We start from the raw sequence: 15,166 nt of genomic DNA, 5'->3' as shown, positions 1-15,166 counted from the left end.
AAACGAGGCGCGGTCGCCCTGACGGCGGTACCTCCCCCTCAGTGCCGCTTCGGTGGCGGGGCGAAACGGGGCGGTTGTCCCGGGAAGGCACGGCGGGCTGTCCGGCCGTGCCGCCGGGGGGGAGACGGGCTCCGCGCCGCGCCGCGCCCTGCCGCGCGGCTCCCCCGGGCCGTCCCGTCCGGGGAGGGCGGCACCGAGCTCCGCTCCGGCCGCCTTCACCTCGCCCCACCTCGTCCCCGTGTCCGCCCGCCCGCCCGGGAGCGGTGCCGCCCGGCCGCAGCGCCCAGCCGCGGAGGCGAGGGGGGCAGCGCGGGCGGAAGGGCCGCGCTGCGGGAGGGAGCCGCCTCGCCCCGCGCCGCCGGAGTTTGCCCGGCTGCTGGCGATGGGGCGCCGCCCCGCCTGAGCACCTGCCGGCAGCCACCGGCTCCCCTCAGCCCTCGACGCCGCTATGGAGAGCCCCGCGGGCGGCAGCGCGGCCGCGGAGCCGGCGCGCCCCTGCGCGGAGCCGGAGCTGCCGGCCGCCGGCCCGGCCGAGGCGGCGGCGGGCGGTGGGGAGGTGGCGGAGGTCGGCGCGGCAGCCCCGCGGCCGCGCTGCCTGCGGGCCGTGTACGTGCTGAACGACCCGCCCAAGGCGGGCGCCGGGGCGCGGAGCCCCGAGGCCGGGGCGCGGCAGTGCCTGCTGCGGGCCTGCGAGGCCGAGGGGGCCCAGCTCGGCACGGTCAACTTCGGGGAGTTGGACTTCGGGGAGACGGCGGTGCTGGACGCCTTCTACGACGCGGGTGAGCAGGCTGGGCTGAGGTGGGGCCGCCGGGGGGCTCGCCACTGCCCGGTGCCACCTTCCCGGGTTGTGTGGGGTCACGGCCGGCCCAGCTGGGGAGGGCTCGGTAAAGGTGGTGCCGGAGAGGCCAGAGAAGAGGAGGAACGGGGCAGATGTGAGACTGGGAAGGGGGTTGTGAGAAGGGGTGTGGAGACAGGAAAATGGCTGCGAGGGGAACCTCGTGTAACGGGAGCAAGAGCCTGGTCTTCAGGAGCGTCCCGCACGAGGAGGAGGAGGTGTGAGAAAAAATTCAGGCCCTTTTACACCAGCTCTTTCAGACACCACGGTGTGTTGCCCCAGCAGGACCGTGGATCCTACGGTACCAACTGAGCCTTAAGAAGTAGCAAAACTCTTGCTAGTGTGTTTTGCTAAGAACCCTCTTCCAGCTCCCAGCCTGGTTGGGAGCTTAGAGCAAGATGTAGCATGAAGACAGGCCAGCCAGAAGCCTCTGATCTGGCTTGGCCAGATGCTTCATGTTCACTGCTCTAACTCCAGACCTGGACCGTGGAATGGGCTTGTGTGCAGCCAGGAACGGTGTGATCCAGCATTGCTCTGAACCAGGGAGTATAGAAGCACGCCCTGAGGAAGGCTTGTGAGTATTGCCCACCCTGTGCAGACTCCAGCTGGTGACTGAGGTCTGATGGTTCAAAGGAAAGCTGCTGTCCCTTCTCCACTCAAAAAACACCTGGCTGGCTGGGCACTGTGGCAGAGAATTGTGAGCTTTTTGAGCAAGCAGAGGAAGCCCCTGAGTCAATAGATATTATTAAAACTAGCGAAGGCGAGTATGTGGACACATTGCAGACATACTTTTTCTCATATCCGTATGTGCGGGCATTAGGAAACTGGGGGATTCACAGACTCCAAAGAGGGAAAGTACTGTGAAGTCCATGTTGATGTCCATCTTTCACAAGAAGAACTTTGTTTTGCTCATGAGATGCATTAAAGAATACTTCTTGAAACTTTGGTCTTATTTTAAATTCTCATATGATGAGGAGTCCATTTCATCCTCTGATAAGTCACCCAAATATTGAGGAACGTCAGATCCTTTGTTGTTGTTTTTTAACTTCCCAGTTAGGGGATTTTGTTACATCTCTGCTAGCAAGGTTGACAAGTGTGTAATAAACATATTCTTTGTGTGTCTTAGTACACAGCCATGAACTAGCAATTTCTTTGTGTATCTCCAGTGTTTTTGTAGCCCTTCTGAAGGTAAGCATAATAGTGTACTCATCAATGCAAAATTATTTCTCTGTTTCTGCTAATAGTCCTATTAACGTATTATGCACAAACCTGCTCTGCATTGTACTGAGAGCTTGAGATAGTTATTTAAAATGTTTTCTTAAGTTGCTACATTCTGAAGTGAGTGCCTCTTGTCTGGGAATGTGGCCTGCCTTCACGGACTTTTGCATTCAAGTCATGTTGTAGGACCAAGAACACTTTATCAGTGATTAATATCACTTTGTAATAGTAAAGTGCCTTGTTACTGGATACTCCTGCAACACTCTTAAGTCCAGCTTTAGTCAGCAAGTACTTTATATTATTTTTAGCGTCCATTAAAAACTAATTGAATAGTCCTGAGCCAGGAATTGTTCCAAAGGAGACTATTCAAAATAGTCTTTGTGTGGATTTCTTTCCAGTAGCAACATTTTGAGGTCAGCCAGGGGGACAACTTTTTAATCTGTGTAATATATGCCTTTATTTGGCAAACTTTTTGGTCAAAGCATCCTTTAATGATAAGTTACCTGTATTAAGAGAAACTCAAGTGTATTAGCATGAGTCACCTTTATCAACCAGACCTCCAAGCTGTGAAAAAGCAGAGAGATTTATTTGTCTGTATATACTTTTTTGAAAACCATGCTCAATATGTTAGTAGTATTTTAACATTAATTCATTGTCAGGGGTCTCAAATTTACTGCCATTAACTGCGATGTTACCCTGAAAAGGCAAGCATCCTTAATTAAAAAAAAAATGCCGTTAAGTATAAACAATCATTTAAATAGAGTATTTATTTTGCTCTTATGTTGTTTTAATATTTTAATAAGTAGCTCTTCTAGCATCAACATTTTTAATAGCTTTTTTGTTTTTGCATTGCTGCAGTTGCTCTCTCTTTTTTTAACTGAACATCTCTGTAGTTCCCTTTTATCTTTTCTTAAAATAGTCAGGCTGTACTGACATTTGCCCCATCCTTTGGAGCTTTCCCAATTCCTATGGTATGTCTAAAATTTGATGTTCAGAGAAATCCTCAGTCAGAACCTTTAAACTTCTAAAATTTAAACTTATGAAATTATGCTGGTGCATTGACGTGAACTGTCTTTATCTTAGTACTTGCTGCTTCTTTTCTTCCTACTACACGCTAGAGATGGAGAAATTTTGGGGTCCTTTAACAGGGTCATATGCAGTAATTGCATCTTCTTGTATCATTCTGCAAAGGGACAGAAAGTATCCATTACACTTTTCACTTTGTTGGTTTTCTTTCCTTTTTTTTTTTTCTTCTTTTATTTTTTCTTTTAACTTTCTGGTATCAGCTAGCAGTGGACCTAAATTTCGTATTGGATTTTCATTGCCATGGATTTTAACATGCTGCCTGCCCCCCCCCCCCCTTTTTTTTTTCCAGTTCTCATTTTATGTATAATGATCTGTCATTGTTTCCTGAGAACTTCTGTTATACCCTTCTTGTTTTCTTGCTCTGTGTTGTTTATTGGTGGGTTCTCCCTGCTTCATGTTTTTGAATACATATCAAGCTATTATCCAAAAGTGCTAAATCTGATAATTGTTTGTTTACATGTAACATTCTTAAGCCGCTACCCTGCAATTTCTTTAATCTTAGAAAAATCAGTCCTTTTTAATTTCTATATTTTATAGATACAATTAATTCTTGCCATATTCTTTTTCCAGAATATGTGTTAGATTGGGACTGTTGGCATCTATTCAGTTCTTAACGAAGAACAACATGAAGAATGAGTTTTAATATGAGCAATCCTATGGCTCATGATGAACTTTCTGTGTTAGGAAATTACTGTGTATTTACTTTAAAAAGAAAAAAACCTAAGGAAGTTTTATTACTGCCTGTGTAAGATATCGAGCAGATGTTTCCCATACTGAAGATGTCTATTATAATGTATATTTACTTTCTGTACACCATGGGCAGAACATTGAGAAGCAGTTCCTCTTGCTCTGTTATGAGAGTGGGAATTCTCTAAAAGATGCTTGCCCATAGCCATCTCGTGGTTTACTAGATGGAACCTTGACCAGTAAGTATCTACTAATGCTTAAAGACTGAGCAGTGAAGTCCATCACATTGTGAATAGTGACAACAGGGTCTTTGTTAAAAGTGCTATCCATTATCCCTTTTTTCCCCACTCTCCCTGAAATCGTAGCCATTTACTTAAAGTCATAAGACACCACCTCCCCCCAGGCAAGCTTACCTATCTTATTTAGTATGAATTTATAATATAATGATTTTGGGAACTGGTACCTTTGATGACAAAACCAGCAACCTTTAAGGACAGAGGACAAAGAAAAAGATCAACAGGACCCTCTTTTTCCTGTCTGCAGGCAGATTTTCTAGTAGATGATTTTTCAGTAAACCACTGAGAAGAGTGCTGCAAAAACACCTATATTCCATAATAAGAGTATGATGTCTCTTTTCTCCTTAAGTGTACTCATTACTGACTTCCCATAATTTGAAATCTTATCATGAATGGAAGTGCGACTTATGCCTTTATTTAGTTATTGCAGACCAGCAGGTACTGCAGAATGTCCCTGATCTTAAGAAATCACTGAACTTTCTGAGATGCTTTGCTAAGGGGGAACTACAGCACTTGCGAGAGCAAACTTACAACAAATTGTGAAATAAGGGCTTGGTAACAGAAAGATGAGGTCTCTTTGCTCAGTCTGTGCTAGAAACAAGCTGTCAACAAACTAATTTATCTTATGCAGAAGTGGGTGATGGTATCTACTTGATAGAGGAGCAACAAGGATGTTTGCATACACTGACTGTATCTCTGGGAAGCAAGAGAGGCAATATTTTTAGATGGAAAGCCACAGATACCAGGCATTAGTGTGAAGCTTTTTTTGCACAAAATAAAAGCAATTTTACACAGGAACAGTGAGCCTAGGAGCTAACTGAGGATTTTAAAAATTCCTCAGAATTATCCCATGCAGAAAATCAAACTACAGGCACTGTACTGCATTCGTGAACAGCTTAAGAGACACAGTGAAAAGGTGAGCGTGGCTTGGTTAGTGATGTTACAGGTAGAGTGATCCAGCCTCTTTGTGCTCTTACCATAGCTGCAAAGGATGGTTCTGTTCTGGGTGTACTAAGAGAGCAAATATGATGTCAGAGTTAAATATCTGACCTGTACCTATGGAAGGGTGATGCTACATAGAAAGAGACGTAGCTTTTGCTTCTCTACCTGAAACTTTATCAAGGCTTATTGTCTGAAGTGCCACAGTATTTGGCTACAGTGTTAAGTGAAGGAGCGGCCTCTACAGTTATATGAGTTTTGGATGTTCCCGTTTTGGTTCTGTGAAATCCTGTTTCTGTAGCTGATCATCCTTTTACCTCATGAGGGATGTACAGCAATCTGTTTTGAGACCTGTAATATTTCTTTGACCATTTGACCACAGCATTTGGAGATGACTGCAGTCACTGAAGTTGTCAGGATGCAAGATGACTGAAAGGAAGACAAGCTAGAGAGAGACTGGAGTCCTGAGGAATAAAGCTAAAAGTTTGCCTGAGAAAAATGAGTATTCCTCTGGCAATCCAGGAAATTGTGTCAGATCATTTGTGAGTATAGTGGAATACTTTGAAGTCTGTTTCTGTTGTTTTGCTACGTACGAACTTCTCTAACCAACATCCTGCATGATAAAGCAGCCCCAAAATGCGTTGTCTGATATCTGTCTTTGCAGCCCCATCTTCACTGAGAGCCAATGTTAGACTTGGGAGGGGGCGCAGACAGAGGCTGAAACATGGGTCCTCCTTACTTCTGTACTGTAGTTGAACCACTCTTCACATAACCCTAATGTCTTGTCCCTGAAGCTCTTTTTCTTCATGTTACACCATGAAAGGGGAAGGAGGAAATATATGTTCTGGATCCTAATTTTCAGGCTCTGGCAGCCACTGAAGGAGTCATCGTTTCCTGTAATCAGCTGCCTGCCCTGAAGCCCTCTGCCCTCTGAAGGCCGGTGTCCCCACTTCAGAATTGGCAGGGACACTTCAACTTCTTCAGCCCAAAGGCTAGTATGTCAGGGTACAGTAAACATTTGTCACTAGCTTAAGCTAATATATGGCATGGTAACTAGTGTAGCTGAGCTGGAGGCATATGCTTGTCTTGCTGACTCCACTACAGGACTTGTAATCTCTGACAGGAAGGTGAGAATGACAGTTGAGGGCAATAACTTCTTAAATAAACTTCAGCAAACCTTCCTGCTGTGATATATCTTTGCCCCTGGGTGTGACAGTGAACAGTGGGGAAGGGGTTAAGGGTGAGCTCTCTGATGCTTACCTCAGCAGGCAGGGTTTGCTGTTTTTCTCAGGAATACTTACTATTTTTTCTTTCCTTTCTTTTCCCATGCAACTGGCTCAATGGCTAGGGGTGTATTTGCTTTAAATCTCAGGAGATGTATGTACCACAGAATACGGAAATGTGAGGAGAAGCAAAGCAACCATCTTCAGAATGGGAATGTGGTAGCTGAGAGGCTAGGACTGACTAGGCTGGATATTGTGTCGCTTTAATAAAACAGCAGAGCTATCAGGACCTGATCTTCTATCTCTGTTTGGTACTGCACATCTAGAGCGACTACAGGTGTCTCCAGCAAAGCTCTGCATTGTGCCATCAAACTAAATATTCTGGTAACAAGACCCTGTAATATACCAGTATCGTAATCCTTTTATATCCAGGTGTGTGAGGTGAGTTTTAAATGACAGTAACAAGCCTGATGCAATCCATCAAGCCTATATCTTAGTATGTTATGATACATCGCAGGTGCTGTGACACGTGTTACATTAAAGAGGTGTATTTTGCTTTAATGATATTCGTTGGGGTCAATTTCCGACATAAAGTCTTCTTGCAGAAATGCTTATTTGTGTTCAGAGATTTGCATGCTTACGCTCAACAGAGGAGAACATTATTTTTTACCTGTCACCTGTGAAAAATGGCTTTGTATCAACCCTGTTGCTTTTTTTGTGTGCAACCTGAAAGGCTTCACTTTCGTTCAACTTGCGTGTATCCTGTGAAATAGCTCCTTTAATGTCAGTTGAACAAGCTTAGAAACATGCAAATAAATAATCATACATTGGTTATGCAAATAAATAATCATAAATGGGTTAGGTGGAATTCATTAACTTTCCCTTGGTATATTGCCACGTGCAAAATACAAGATCAGAGCTGTGTTCAGAGAATGATGATGATGTTAAAAACAAAAAGAAGAAATACACCTTGATTCTCTAATGGAGAGAGATTCTGGTTTGTTACTTCTTTTGGAACTAACATCTTTTTTTAGTTGTGATGGGTCATATGGAAAGAAGTAACTAACAATCCAAACCCAGTATGAGTCCTACCTTTTAATGAAGCTCTGAATGAAGTTATTTGCATCTCTCAAAATCTGGTGCTAACCATGAAAATTTGGACTTCTTTCATTGTTCCAAGGTGAGATTATGTATGTGTGCATGCACTGCCTATGTCAAGTGACTCACTTCTGTGCTGTGACTTTTGGATAAAGGAAAAAAAAATTAGGAATGCAGTTCTTTTTTTCCTGTTCTTTCCTCTTGCATGAAAAAAACCAATAACAAAATCAAAAAACAACCCAGCCTACAGCTGTCCATTCTCTCTGCTTGTCTTTCTCTCCTCCTGAGCTTAAATATAAAATCTGATAAGCCTTCATGGAATCTGACTGTGAATCCTGTCACTGGATTTTCTAGCTAGGAACACATCAGATGATTTCTAGGTGTTGAATCAGCTAAGAAGGAATCTTCTCCCTGACTATAATACGAGTTATGTGTCTGTTTTGTTTTAATTTACTCTGCAAGTAATATTTTTCACTATATGATTAAAAGTCTTATTGATTCTCACTAAATAGGCATAGTTAGACAGAAGCTTTTACACCCGTTACAGCCATTACAAATGATTTAGAAAATTTAAACATTTAAGGTTATTCTGAAGAGGTGAATGACTGCATCTATCTTGAGCTGCCTTTGATCTGAAGACCAGTTATTGTCACGCGGCCCTTGAAAACACTGCAGTTAAGGTGGTTTTTGTTTTGTTTTTTAAATATTGTTTAAATGTTTTTTTGGGAAATAAAACTTTTCTGCAGCGTTTTCTGGAATTCTTCATATAAGTAAATATAAGTAAATGTTTACTGATTACTGATAGGAGGAAAAAAATGCCCTGGCTATGCATACCAGTCAGCGAATTCTAATGGTCACTTTTTTTTTTTGTTTTGGTTAAGAATTATATACAAACATTTTTTCAATATAGTTCCTAAGTCACTCTTGAAGGAATCTGCTGTGCCATTTGCTCATGAGATGTTGGCAGGCAGATCTCTGGTTCTGCCTTCTTGCATTTCAAGTTGACTCTCAGTGACACCAGAGAGCTCCTGAAAAGAAGCTGTACATGAGGCTGTCAGGCTTGAGTCAGCCCGGGTGGGCACGTGAGGCCCACGTGTGGGAGCCTGGTTCCTGGCCACGCATCACCTTTGCAGCGATTGCATGTTTGTTCAGTCTTGCTGTGCTGTGTGTAGCATATTCTTCATAAGTTTAAGAATTGTTTCTCGAAAACCTGAGGTCACAAAATAGAGGTTAAAAAAAAAAAAAAAAAAGAAATATTTGCTGATGTGGGTTAATTACATTGCTTTAATTTCCATCCTCCCATAAAATAGACAAATTATGATAGGTATGCGGTAGCTCATTTTATGTTCTGCAGACACGTCCTGCTTTTATCAGTGTAATCATACATAGCTTTTTAAATCATCAAATTACACTTGCATGTTAACAAATGTTGATGTACTCCTTAGTTAAAAAGTAACTAATGTTCCTGGTTTGCAGCCGTAGAAGCTTGAGGTAAAGCTCTTCTGACATGTAAGGAGTTGGTGCAGAACTAGGGTGAGAACTCCAGGCTTTTTGGCTTCCTCTATGTTCTGCTTATGAGATGGCCTCAGGTTCAAACTCGCTGGCTGTCCGTGCTAGCTGCAAACCTGTGTTCAACTGATACTTGGGGCATACTGCTACTTCAACACACATGGAAGAGCAGCCCCAGTGGTGGTTGCTTGGCCTAGCTGCTGCCTCTTTTCACGCTGCAGTGATGTTATGTGGCTGAAATGAAGCAGTCAAGATAGGTGTAGGGTCTTAGGAGGACCTCAACATGGTTTGCCACTTGCAAGTGAAACCTGTGAACGTGGTAGGCTCTGTTTGCCTTGCATTTCAGCAGGGATGTGAATTGCTTTAGCCTCAAGCTACCTTTGAACAGCAATATGGGTGCCTGAGGCTGAGCCAAGAGAGGGGGTGCAGCTGTTGCTTTATCCTGCTCCCTGGCACAGGCTTGCTGTAAACAGCGTAGCTTTGGTCTCTGCTGAGGTCAGTGTGATTCAGCGGGCAGCTGATGGGCCAAAAGTGTCCCGCAGTATGATTTCACCTAGCCTGTCGTCTTTCTCTCAGGAGTTCTGCAAGTCACTACACCTTTTCCTCAGAGGTTGGGATGGCTATAGAGGCATGCCAGGAGCAAAAGGTGCATTGCTGTAGTCTGCAAGGAGAGACCCAAAGCTGGGACATGAATTCTGACACTTAAAAGTATTAGATCACTCTGACGTGATAAACTGTGCTTGTTTTTTTTATCTTTTGTAATATTCAGCCTGACAAGGTAACTAATTCTGCTGTGGTGTTCAAGGTGGTAGAACTGAAACTTTTCAGGTATGCTCTGGTAAAGTTTCTGAGCATGTAAACTTTGGTCTAAGTCGGTAGTTCAACAGTTATGCCTTGGAGCTCAAAGCCAAATGGGATTCACAACTTCAAAAAATGTACCCCAGCTTTTATTACATTGAAAGTACGTGATCCCAGCCTTGGTAAGCATAATCTTTCGTTGACTGAAGCGGGCTCTGATGACAAGCACAAATCCGAAACAGTAATGACACTGTTAAGACTACATCCCTAGCTTTCTGCTGATCTGGGATGGCATAGCTAAATCCATTATTAAGGGAAGTACTCTAGTTTATCATAGGTGAACTTGTGCACATATAGTTGCATCTACTGTAGTATATAATGCTTTTATGCTTAAATTATGTTTAAAAATTCTTCAATATCTCTTTAAAGGAAGAAACAAAGAGTAGTTGTAAATAGAATTGTCTTGAAGTGCTTTTTAACCTTGTTTCACTCAGTATAATCTTTTTTGTTTAATTTTGTATCAAGTGATGGAAGGAATGCTGTCTCCCACGGCATTCTCCTGGAGAAGCTGGCTGCTCATGGCTTGGATAAGCGCACTCTGTGCTGGGTTAAAAACTGGCTGGACGGCTGAGCCCAGAGCGTGGTGGTGAATGGAGTCAAATCCAGTTGGCGGCCAGTCACGAGTGGTGTTCTCCAGGGCTCAGTATTGGGGCCAGTCCTGTTCAATATCTTCATTGATGATCTGGATGAGGGGATTGAGTGCACCCTCAGTAAGTTTTCAGACCACACCAAGTTGGGCGAGAGTGTTGATCTGCTGGGGGGTAGGAAGGCCCTACACAGGGACCTGGACAGGCTGGATCGTTGGGCTGGGGCCAACTGTATGAGGTTCAACAAGGCCAAGTGCCGGGTCCTGCACTTGGGTCACAACAACCCCATGCAACGCTACAGGCTTGGGGAGGAGTGGCTGGAGAGCTGCCTGGCAGAAAAAGACCTGGGGGTGTTGATTGACGGCCAGCTGAACATGAGCCAGCAGTGTGCCCAGGTGGTCAAGAGGGCCAATGGCATCCTGGCTTGTATCAGGAATAGTGTGGCCAGCAGGACCAGGGAGGTGATAGTGCCCCTGTACTCGGCACTGGTGAGGCCGCACCTCAAATACTGTGTTCAGTTTTGGGCCCCTCACTACAAGAAGGACATCGAGGTGCTGGAGCGTGTCCAGAGAAGGGCAACGAAGTTGGTGAAGGGTCTAGAGCACAAGTCTTATGAGGAGCGGCTGAGGGAGCTGGGGTTGTTTAGTTTGGAGAAGAGGAGGCTGAGGGGGGAGACCTTCTTGCTCTCTACGACTACCTGGAAGGAGGTTGTAGCGAGGTGGGGGTCGGTCTCTTCTCCCTAGTAACAAGCGATAGGATGAGAGGAAACGGCCTCAAGCTGCGCCAGGGGAGGTTTAGGTTGGATATGGAAAAACTTCTTCACCGAAAGGGTAGTCAGGCATTGGAACAGGCTGCCCAGGGAAGTGGTTGAGTCTCCATCCCTGGAGATATTTAAAAGACAGGTAGACGTGGTGCTTGAGGACATGGTTTAGTGGTGGACTTGGCAGTGCTAGGTTAACGGTTGGACTTGATGATCTTAAGGGTCTTTTCCAACCTTAACAATTCTATGATTCTATGAAATGTTTAGACTGCTGTTTGTTTGTTTTTTCTTCTCCCATTTAGGAAAACATGCCTTCATGCACAGAATTGTAGCTCAACCACTGATGGTCTTTGGCCTCTCAACAATTTGAGAAATGTTGTTCACATAATATTTAAAGCTTTTGAAGTCTAAGCCCAAAACACATTAATTCTGGAAAACAAACAAACAAACTCCTATGTAAATCAGCATGATAATAAGTTTTCCCTAAAATTCTTCGATTTCCTACTGGTGTCAGCAGTGCTTTCCATGAATTGTGGTACTCCACTGCCTCCAGGCCTGCCAAAACCAGAGTTTTAGATTCATGGAACTGATTGTGGGGAAAATAACAGGGGAGTTACTTTGTTTACACTTGGGATAGTGACCTATTTGCCACTTGATTGCTATCCCCTCTCTTCCACTCCTTTAAATTTGTTCCAAATATTTAGTAGCTAGCTCAGCCAGAAGAAATTTATTGAATCAAGTATCTTTGCCTTAGCAATTGCAGAAAGGCTGCAGGTTTTGTCTAATGCAGAAAAATCTGTCCATAATAATTTCACTCAGGTGAGACTAGCTGCATTAACTCTCCTGTTGCTGCCTTTCACTCACAGCTGTTGAAGAAAGAAAAAAGATTTTTAAAAAAAATTTTTTAAAATTCTGCTAATTTGTGCATGTGTTGAGGGGAGAGATTTCTTGTTAGTTTTGCCTTTGCTCTGAGAGTGCAAAGATGAAACTGGAGTTGGGAATTGGCAAATGAAAGCATTACAAGGCCGTATTCTGTTCGTGTGTGTTACTTTCTAATGGTGCTAAACCAGTCTTCTCTGCTGCTCTAATCTTGGTCAATAATAAAAATTTGTGGGAGAAAAGCTAACCTTTACAATGGTGTTACTGTTTGGCACTAGGCTTCCTTACTTAGCAGAGCTTCTGTGTGGACAATCCTGTTTGACAGAATAACTGTACGCTTTTATCAGCATCATTTCTGTCTTTTGTGGAACTGAGTTATTTGTGTCAGATATTTTCTTTGTAAATGGATGCTTGACATGCTTCAGTCTTTTTAAACTTGGTTTGAGAAAAGGAAGTGATTACCAAGCTCAAAGCCAGACATTGTGCCTGTTCCTACTACTGTTGTTCATGGTCCTTAAGATAACTGATAAATTATGGGTTGCTGTCAGGTGGAGAAAGCATCCAAATCAGAATGAAAGGAAGTCTGAAAATGATTGAGATGGATTTTTTTGTTTTCATGGTAATTAAATTCTGGAGTTGATAAAGTTGCCTTTTTGCTTATTATAATAACTACAGGACAAAACTAGGTAAGTCTTCATATTGCTTTTGGAAAATGAGAAACTGCCTTGACTTTCTGGCTTGCAATCAAGGCACAAAAGAATGCTTGATTTTTTTTTTTTTTTTTTTTTTTTTACCCTTTAATGCCTCTTCAGACTCCTTGTTTTGCAGTAATGATTGCCTCTGAGAAGATATAGTAAAACTTCTCAGAAGAATAACAAGTTAATCTCCTTAACTTCTGGTATTTTGGACAATTTTAAAGATGGATATTCAGAATTTAGGATCTTAAATCTAAACTTCTTGCATACTCCCACCATGACACGTTCACAAAGTACAGATTAACAATATACTGTTGATCCTTTTCCTTCAATATGACTTCAAATTTGACTTTCCACCTTATAGTCCCTGAAAGGGGTGGCTGTCCTGTCTAATAAATCTGTGGGGCTTCAGATCTGACTATGGTAATTGTTCAACCCTAACTTTGACTTATGTTTCATCAAAGTTGATAAAGCTTTAAGGATTCATGAAAAATGAATGCTGCAATGTGCCGAATAGATCCTTTCCTCCTTTTGGAGCATATGCTACTCTTCATGAAAATATAACCTGAATGCTTTTAACAAATCCTTTGAAAAATATGCTGATTGAGTCTTGTCTTGCAAGCCTAATACTTAATTTCAGCTAGCGAACAGCAGCCAAACTCTAATTACAAAGGAAAAAGCAGTAAATACCCACTTTCAACAGCATTTGACATCATCTGATGGCCTGGGTGTCTCATAGTCATGCTGCAGTCCAGAAAACAGTAAAAAAGACGGTTCTAACAGTGCAGAGGCAGTCTTGCGGCTGGCCTGGCCACAAATAAGAACTGTGCTGTAAAAGCACAGACCTGGTTTTCTGGCTTGGTCCATAACTACATAACAGTCTGTCAGAGCACTGGCTCTGGGTATTCTCCAGCAGAATTTGGTGAATGTGACGAGTAACATGCTTTCTTTGGAAGCAGCATAACACAGGGAACTATGTTCTGTCTTCTTTCATATCTTTGAGGTTGGTAATAAGATAATTGTGAGATGTACTCAGTTACCAAAGAGCATCCAAGTGATGCTGATTTTTTACATACAGTCTGTCACAGTTAATACCATTGCTGTGATTATGAGAACCTAGTCTTTCAATGAAGGCTAGTTTAGTCAAGTGAAATCAGGCAATATCAGAACTGATGGGAAGATCCTGCTGATGTATGCTGAAGGTACACAGCCCATGTGCATCAAAATGCCTCAGGACTCTGTACAGCGTTTGGATGACCTGATAACACAAATTCCCAAAACGTTTTCTTAGAAACTGCTTGCCATCTGAAAACTTCACTGCAGTAATTCATGTATCTCTCTTTGCCTCATTGCATCTGAAACTGTGCTTGTAAGACCAGTACACAGACTCTAGTGATAAAAAATTCAGTGTTCTCCCTGCTCTATGGCTCAAGCCTTACTTAAAGGCATAGGCCTGTAAGTTCTTCCCATCATTTGCGTTTGGCTTCTTCTGCCAGTTTAAAGTTGTAAACTAATTTTCAGAGTGACTAATATAACAAACATTAGGGTTTTTTTCACTGCTGAATTCTGATCTGTGAATTATAATACACTACACTTGGATCACTGGGGCAATGCAGAGAAGTGGTCCTAGGATGAATATGCATGAACCTGGGGTAAAGCAGTCTGTCTTAGTATTATGGCTTGGCACCCATCCTCTCTACAGAAGGTGCAATACACAGAATTCAGAAATCTTCAAAAGGGAAAATTTACTTAGTAGAAAAACTTGCATATTAATAAAGATGCTCGCTGCTTCTGCAAGCCTTTGTTTTGGTTTGTGTTTATTCTTCTTTGCTGATCATCCCCAAATCTGACTATGGTCTTTCCCCAAAATAAGAAGAAAAGGATGCTCCATCAAGAAGTGCCAGAGATTTCATGAAGTCTGTTTGGGACTTTGGACAATGAAAGTACTCATAGGCTGCTGATTTGAACAGCAGTGTAAAAACTTCAGCTGTGGATTCAGCTGTGTGATAAATAGAATGTCACAAGAAATCAGCCTCAGAACAATACTTGTAGAGTTAAATTTACAAGGAAAAAGCTAATCTGTCTTGGGAATTTATTAAAAAGAGAAAAAAATACACCATTGAATGCTTAAACTGAGATATTGTCAGCATCTGTGTTGACATGTTGTGACATTGGGATTCATCTTGTGACAACTTTATATGTATGTATGTTTTGAGGTGAACCACCCTACACTACATTTAATAAATGTTGGAGACCATGTTTAGAGGCTTGTTGTAAAATCACGATTTCATGTGATTCATTGTGTCTGATGAATCACAATTTGGAAGTGTTAATATTCCTCTGACTCTACAGACATCCTATGATGATTAGCTTTGGGTATCTTAGTTATAATCTTAGTTAATGTAGGTAAATCTAGAATAACAAACAAGCTGTGATCATGCTTAGTATTCCCTTTCTACATGCTGGAAGTAATAGTGTGTGCTGTATTTATAGGAT

The 15,166-nt window shown here is 42.8% G+C and overlaps 1 protein-coding gene across 3 annotated transcripts in view; it reads left to right on the top strand.

Moving 5' to 3' along the window:
- Positions 1-448: 448 nt before the first annotated feature.
- MAP3K15 (mitogen-activated protein kinase kinase kinase 15) overlaps positions 449-15,166 on the top strand; it is a gene marked incomplete at its 5' end in the record, with an annotated part of 91,318 nt that continues 76,600 nt past the window's right edge. For all 3 annotated transcript variants that reach the window (XR_014230887.1, XM_082337809.1, XM_082337810.1), the window contains one exon: positions 449-779. Coding sequence is in view for 2 of the 3 variants with exons in the window: in XM_082337809.1 (XP_082193935.1) it covers positions 449-779 (331 nt within the window). The remainder of the gene's footprint in view (positions 780-15,166) is intronic.

This window comes from Platalea leucorodia, assembly GCF_965183815.1.
Source record: "Platalea leucorodia genome assembly, chromosome: 2".
In the NCBI taxonomy this organism is placed as follows: Eukaryota; Metazoa; Chordata; class Aves; order Pelecaniformes; family Threskiornithidae; genus Platalea; species Platalea leucorodia.
Note: the sequence above shows the minus strand (reverse complement) of the source record. Positions and strands in the feature narration are given on the sequence as shown.